The 7,769-nt window shown below is 44.7% G+C and overlaps 1 protein-coding gene across 4 annotated transcripts in view; it reads left to right on the top strand.

The window, feature by feature from the left end:
• Positions 1-5,491, top strand: part of LOC310866237 (transmembrane protein 41A-B-like) — a 16,609-nt gene extending 11,118 nt beyond the window's left edge. The window contains exons 4-7 of one of the 4 annotated variants that reach the window (XR_014569905.1): positions 398-455; positions 612-692; positions 1,855-2,414; positions 2,532-5,491. Coding sequence is in view for 1 of the 4 variants with exons in the window: in XM_083775745.1 (XP_083631871.1) it covers positions 398-455; positions 612-692; positions 1,855-2,108 (393 nt within the window). In the remaining 3 variants the exon portion in view is untranslated. Of the gene's footprint in view, positions 1-397; positions 456-611; positions 693-1,854 lie in introns of all 4 variants that reach the window. The other 3 variants (XR_014569906.1, XR_014569907.1, XM_083775745.1) reach the window with 3 other exon arrangements.
• Positions 5,492-7,769: the final 2,278 nt, after the last annotated feature.

The following is a 7,769-nucleotide window of genomic DNA, read 5'->3' as shown; positions in this document are numbered from 1 at the left end:
CATTCTGACCTGAGATCAGATTCTAAAAATGTCTATTACATCCTGACAGTTTCATTATTAACCCATTCAGACCTGAGATCAGATTCTAAAAGTGTCTTAGATTTTTCAAAAATAGCAGACCTACAAGCTCGTTGTTTTTCTTTTTCTTTTTTTTTTTCTGTTTTTTGTTTCTTTCGTATGTTTGATTTGTGTTTGATTATTCATTATTATTTGGTGTAAAAAAATAAGAAGAAAACTTTTGAATAAAAACAAAGCCAAAAATATATCCATTTTAAACACATAAGCACCTGAATTATCCATTTTCCTCCTCCCTGTATTTTGTGAAAAGCATATTTTCATACCTTACTTTAATTTAGTTTAGTTTGATTCATTGTAATCTCTCCGTCGCCCCCTACAGGTGGAGGAGAATCGCAGCAGTCTGTTCTTCTTCCTGCTCTTCCTTCGGTTCTTCCCCAGTAAGTAAATGTATACATAAACAATAAATAAAAGCCTCTATTGTCACTTGTTGGTGTTTAAATAGTCTAGATAACAAGATCACTCTTTGAACAATACATTCAGTCAGAATGATATAATATAAAATATAAGTGTCTTTGCTTTGTGTCTTTTTATAGTGACGCCAAACTGGTTCCTGAACATCACCTGTCCCATCCTCGCTGTCCCACTGCCTATTTTCTTCTTCTCTGTTCTGATAGGTACACGCACGCACACACACACACACACACACACACACACCCTCACACACACACACACACACACACACACACACACACACATATGCATAAATGAGGGGCGTATGACATCATAGGGGACATGCATTCATTGCAGATTCACTACCACTATATAGAGCACGCTACGAGACATGAATGCGGTGTGTTGTTATCGCCGTGCGTGCGTGCGTGCGTGTGTGTGTGCGTGCGTGCGTGCGTTGTGGTATACTTGCTGTAAACAGGCTCAGGACCACTGCTCTAATCTGACCTCTGTCTGCTCTAATCTGACCTCTGTCTGCTCTAATCTGACCTCTGTCTGCTCTAATCTGACCTCTGTCTGCTCTAATCTGACCTCTGTCTGCTCTAATCTGACCTCTGTCTGCTCTAATCTGACCTCTGTCTGCTCTAATCTGACCTCTGTCTGCTCTAATCTGACCTCTGTCTGCTCTAATCTGACCTCTGTCTGCTCTAATCTGACCTCTGTCTGCTCTGATCTGACCTCTGTCTGCTCTAATCTGACCTCTGTCTGCTCTAATCTGACCTCTGTCTGCTCTAATCTGACCTCTGTCTGCTCTAATCTGACCTCTGTCTGCTCTAATCTGACCTCTGTCTGCTCTAATCTGACCTCTGTCTGCTCTAATCTGACCTCTGTCTGCTCTAATCTGACCTCTGTCTGCTCTAATCTGACCTCTGTCTGCTCTAATCTGACCTCTGTCTGCTCTAATCTGACCTCTGTCTGCTCTAATCTGACCTCTGTCTGCTCTGATCTGACCTCTGTCTGCTCTGATCTGACCTCTGTCTGCTCTAATCTGACCTCTGTCTGCTCTAATCTGACCTCTGTCTGCTCTAATCTGACCTCTGTCTGCTCTGATCTGACCTCTGTCTGCTCTGATCTGACCTCTGTCTGCTCTGATCTGACCTCTGTCTGCTCTGATCTGACCTCTGTCTGCTCTGATCTGACCTCTGTCTGCTCTAATCTGACCTCTGTCTGCTCTGATCTGACCTCTGTCTGCTCTAATCTGACCTCTGTCTGCTCTAATCTGACCTCTGTCTGCTCTAATCTGACCTCTGTCTGCTCTGATCTGACCTCTGTCTGCTCTGATCTGACCTCTGTCTGCTCTGATCTGACCTCTGACCCCCCAAACAGGCCTGACTCCCTACAACTTCATCTGCGTGCGTACGGGCTCCATCCTGTCGGAGATCTCGTCTTTGGACGACATCTTCACGTGGGCGACGCTGGCCCAGCTGCTGAGCATCGCCTGCATGGCGCTGCTGCCCGGCGCGCTGATCCGCCGCTACAGCCGCGGACACCTCCAGCTGGACGGACTCGATGCCGACGGAGGACCCGCGTGTCGGGGCGGTCAGGGGGCCGGACGACCCGAGAGCCGCAAGACGCGGTGATTGAAGAGGGGGGCGACGAAGAGCGTTGAGGCCTATTCATTCATCATTATAGTCCAGTTTGCGGTGAAAACTACAACTACAACCGAAAACTACAACATGACGTCACTGAAGAGCTGGCCACCGAAAACTACAACATGACGTCAATGAAGAGCTGGCCACCGAAAACTACAACATGACGTCACTGAAGAGGTGGCCACCGAAAACTACAACATGACGTCACTGAAGAGCTGGCCACCGAAAACTACAACATGATGTCACTGAAGAGGTGGCCACCGAAAACTACAACATGACGTCACTGAAGAAGAGGTGGCCACCGAAAACTACAACATGACGTCACTGAAGAGCTGGCCACCGAAAACTACAACATGACGTCACTGAAGCCGCGGTGGCCACCGAAAAGTACAACATGACGTCACTGAAGAGCTGGCCACCGAAAACTACAACATGACGTCACTGAAGCCGCGGTGGCCACCGAAAAGTACAACATGACGTCACTGAAGAGCTGGCCACCGAAAACTACAACATGACGTCACTGAAGAACATGACGTCACTGATGCCGCGGTGGTCACCCACCGCTCACACAAACACATCTCTCTGGTTTTACTAAAACTACAACATGACGTCACTGAGGCCGCGGTGGTCACCCACCGCTCACACAAACACATCTCTCTGGTTTTACTAAAACTACAACATGACGTCACTGAGGCTGCGGTGGTCACCCCACCCACCGCTCACACAAACACATCTCTCTGGTTTTACTAAAACTACAACATGACGTCACTGAGGCTGCGGTGGTCACCCCACCCACCGCTCACACAAACACATCTCTCTGGTTTTACTAAAACTACAACATGACGTCACTGAGGCCGCGGTGGTCACCCCACCCACCGCTCACACAAACACATCTCTCTGGTTTTACTAAAACTACAACATGACGTCACTGAGGCCGCGGTGGTCACCCCACCCACCGCTCACACAAACACATCTCTCTGTTTTTACTAAGCACCGTTTCGGTGGTCACCTCTTCGCCGAAAACTGGACTATGAATAGGCCTTTACTTTCCACCACTGTGATTCTTGCAGAGGGAGCGAGAGCGTTTTATATTTATATTTATATATACGGACCTGCTGGGTTCTCACCACCGTCTTAATAACGGGGGCGCATACGTCGGTCAGAGATACTAACAGTCCCGACGTATAAGGCACATGCGTGGCCAGTTAAAAATGGGTTTAGGTTTAGGATAGCGTTGTTACGTCAGGGTTTGGGGTCGTCGGACTAATGCCTGTCGCTCTGTTTAGTACGTCGGACCAGACACTTGCACCCCCTTAATAATAGCCATGCCGTCCAAACATCGTCACCTTGCTAAAACATCAGTATGTTGATTTACTAATATTTACACATCGTATTTGAACAGCCTCAGTGTCTTAAATGTTATCCTTGTGCGATCGAGCGTAACGACGACTTTAATGTATTTTATTTATTTATTTAGTCTTGTATTTATTCGTGTATTTATTTGGCCCGGGACGATGCACAAGCAATCGGCATTTTAGTCGGTGTGCTGTCGCAGGGGTTCTCAACGTTTTTGGGGCGGGGACCCCCGGAAATGCTTTGGCAATGTCTCGGGACCCCCGCCCCGGTATTTTACGTCCCTCATCCCTTCATTGTCTTAACTCATTCTGGACAGGAACCCCTCTTGGGGTTCTGTACAGTATGTACAGTATTAAAAAAAAGAAAAAAAAAACTTTGATGCTGCTATATAAATATTTGAAGTTTTTCAGAAAGCTTAGGTCAGGATTTAGAGGACTTTTTAGAATCGGCTTCAGTCCAAAATGGTGCCTGAGTATCGTGGCCTTAATATAGCTGTTGTCGACCCACCGACTGACTCAAAGGAACTTACACTGCGTGAATTTATTTTATTTTATTTAACCTTTGTGGTAAAAACCACATTGAGACTGAAGTCTCTTTTACAAGTGTGAACTGGCCAGGACAATAGGCAAAATAAGTGACACAACTCTGCCAGTAAGTGAAAAGAGGAGTTAACAGGCAATTATGGGCACTGTATTTTGCCCAAGTTTACGGGCATATACAGTTAATATACGGTAATATACAGGTGTGATGGTACAATTTGGGAGTTTACCGGAGTTTCCTGTAATATACACATCCATATTCCATGTTTTTTGCGCAGTGTTAAATGGTCTGTGATGTTTGAAATGAAACACGCCTTTCGCCTTGCATCCATCCTTGGAAGGGGAAGAGATGTGAGGTGATATAAGGATTAGGGCCGGGACTAATTGCGATTAATTTAGATTAATTAACTACAGAAAAATGTATCGCGATTAACTACAGATAAATTAATCGCACCTTTTTTTTCACCGCGGAACGTTTCTCACTGGGCGCTTTTCTATAGTACTGAAAACTGGAAATAATAAAAAGTCACCCCATTTTGTGTTGCCTAGAACTGGAGGTCTGACAAAAAACAGTAACAATATGAAGTAAGTACAGCTTTGTGATATGTGTGAGATGTACTTGTTACTGTTACTAATTTTTTTCCAGACCTCCAGTTCTAGGCAACACAGAATGGGGTGACTTTTTATTATTATTTCCACAACAGGTATATTAATGACAGTGAAATGTTGAAAACGAGTGGTATCCTGTAGTCACTATTCGTTGATTCACTGGGATACCAAAAAACATTTAAAAAAAAAGGTTTCTCGCTGTTCTCGGGTTGAATATCGATATGCGATTAAAATGCGATTAATCTAGATTAATTAATCGCAAAGCCTCTGATTAATTAGATTAATTTTTTTAATCGAGTCCCAGCTCTAATAAGGGATAGCTTCACGTCAAGAAGCTTAAATAAGTCTGGTTAAAAGCCAACGTATCAACGACGTAAAGTAAGAGGCCGGTACGAAGGTGTTTACAAACCCCCCCCCCCATGGGACATGCTGTTCATGAAGTGCCAAGCCTAGAGATATTTAGTTTTGTATAAACCTCAGTCGTCTGAATTTTAATAAGAGGGATTTTGGGGGTTAAAAAAAAAAAAGAAAAAAGTACAATCTGTAAACTTGTCTTTTTTATGTTGGTATCTTATCAATCATCGATGTGAAATGTGATGTTGTTGTGTCCATGTGAAACGCAGCCTTTACTACTTAAAACGCACACGCACGGACACACGCATGCACACACACACACACACACACACACACACACACACACACACACACACACACACACTTTGTTGGAATGATTTTGCACTTATCCATTATTGCAGTATATCCATGCGTGTCAGTGACCTAATGATACTCTGATTATTATCGGAGTAAATGAGATTACACTGATAATGTATTGTCGTTTTAATAAAATTGCACTATTTATTCAGCTTATTTAGGCATTTGTTTTGCAATCTTTGTCCGTCCATCCGTCCATCTTCAACTGCCACATTAGTGACTTCCTCCTGGGGGATCCTGAGATGTTCCAAGGCCAGCGAGTCGTTGTGTTTCCTCCAACTGCGCCTTGGTCTCCTCCCAGTGGGACGTGGTCCTTGGTCTGCCCCGGGGTCTCCTCCCAGTTGGACGTGATCCTTGGTCTGCCCCGGGGGTCTCCTCCCAGTGGGACGTGATCCTTGGTCTGCCCCGGGGTCTCCTCCCAGTGGGACGTGATCCTTGGTCTGCCCTCGGGGGTCTCCTCCCAGTGGGACGTGGTCCTTGGTCTGCCCCGGGGTCTCCTCCCAGTGGGACGTGATCCTTGGTCTGCCCTCGGGGGTCTCCTCCCAGTGGGACGTGATCCTTGGTCTGCCCCGGGGTCTCCTCCCAGTGGGACTTGGTCCTTGGTCTGCCCTCGGGGGTCTCCTCCCAGTGAGACGTGATCCTTGGTCTGCCCCGGGGTCTCCTCCCAGTGGGACGTGCATCGAGGACCTCCCTAGGGAGGCGCCCGAGAGGCATCCTAACCAGATGCCCGAACCACCTCAGCTGACTCCTCTCCAGGCGAAGGAGCAGCGGTTCTACCCCAAGTCTCTCTTTGTGAATGTTTTTTTTTTAAACATATTGGACCTTGCAGTGACTGTGATCTCAGCATCTGTAAACAACATACTGGCTTGCGCCACCCCTTAACCTGTATCCCTAAACTTATTTACCATTTTTTTACTATAAAAAAAAGAAACTTTTAAAATAGTTCAAATAGCCGATCTACAAACTCACAACGTGTTTGTAGATCGGCTAGTTGAACTATTTTAAAATGATTTTCAAAATAGTAAAAACAATGGCAAATAGGGATAAGGGATACGGAGTGGCGCAAGATATAGCCATCTATATCACATTTGAACCTTTGTACAGTATAAGACTGCATGGATGAACCTTTGTACAGTATTAGACTGCATGAATGAACCTTTGTACAGTATAAGACTGCATGGATGAACCTTTGTACAGTATTAGACTGCATGGATGAACCTTTGTACAGTATAAGACTGCATGGATGAACCTTTGTACAGTATTAGACTGCATGGATGAACCTTTGTACAGTATAAGACTGCATGGATGAACCTTTGTACAGTATTAGACTGCATGGATGAACCTTTGTACAGTATAAGACTGCATGGATGAACCTTTGTACAGTATAAGACTGCATGGATGAACCTTTGTACAGTATAAGACTGCATGGATGAACCTTTGTACAGTATTAGACTGCATGGATGAACCTTTGTACAGTATTAGACTGCATGGATGAACCTTTGTACAGTATAAAGGTCATTACACACTGGCGAATTAGCGACGCGATGCGAATAAGCGATCTGAAAATGCGAAATATTGCATGTTGCAGTTCGCCTGCGAATCTCTGCAAAATACGACACCAGAGCGAACAAATAAAAGCGAAAACGGTCGCATTTTCGCACATTCGCACATTCGCCACTGATGTGGAAGCTTGCATGGACTTCAATTGGTTTTTTTTTTAAATGCGAATTATTCGCACAAATATATCGCGTCGCTAATTCGCCAGTGTGTAATGACCTTAAGACTGCATGGATGAACCTTTGTACAGTATTAGACTGCATGGATGAACCTTTGTACAGTATTAGACTGCATGGATGAACCTTTGTAATTAAGTAATGAAGGGCTGTTTGGACCACTCACTGTCTGCACACATACTGTACAGGCCAGGACTTCTTTGCAAAGAGATTTTCTAAATATTAAATTGTGAAATAATATAAATTAAAAAAAAATATATATATGTCTGAGCGATGGCAGGAATTGGAAACAAAGATGTTATCCCCCCCACATAGGAGAATAAAACTTATCCCCCCCACATAGGAGAATAAAACTTATCCCCCCACATAGGAGAATAAACCTTAACCTTATCCCCCCACATAGGAGAATAAACCTTATCCCCCCACATAGGAGAATAAACCTTTGCAGGAGAATGCTGGAAACACCAGGAGAACAGAGAGCTGCTGCAGGACATTAGCCCATTCTGACCTGAGATCAGATTCATACGAGGTTTCCACTGGACACACACTGGTCTGATGAACCCATTCTGACCTGAGATCAGATTCTAAAAATGTCAGTCGTTCTTCGATTTTTCAAAAAATAGCAGACCTACAAGCTCGTATCGCGCCACTCGGTGGCGCGATATGAGCTTGTAGATCTGCTATTTTTAAATAGCTAAAGC

This window comes from Protomyctophum parallelum (assembly GCF_964188405.1).
Source record: "Protomyctophum parallelum genome assembly, chromosome: 10".
In the NCBI taxonomy this organism is placed as follows: domain Eukaryota; kingdom Metazoa; phylum Chordata; class Actinopteri; order Myctophiformes; family Myctophidae; genus Protomyctophum; species Protomyctophum parallelum.
This window is presented reverse-complemented; position numbering and strand designations above follow the sequence as displayed.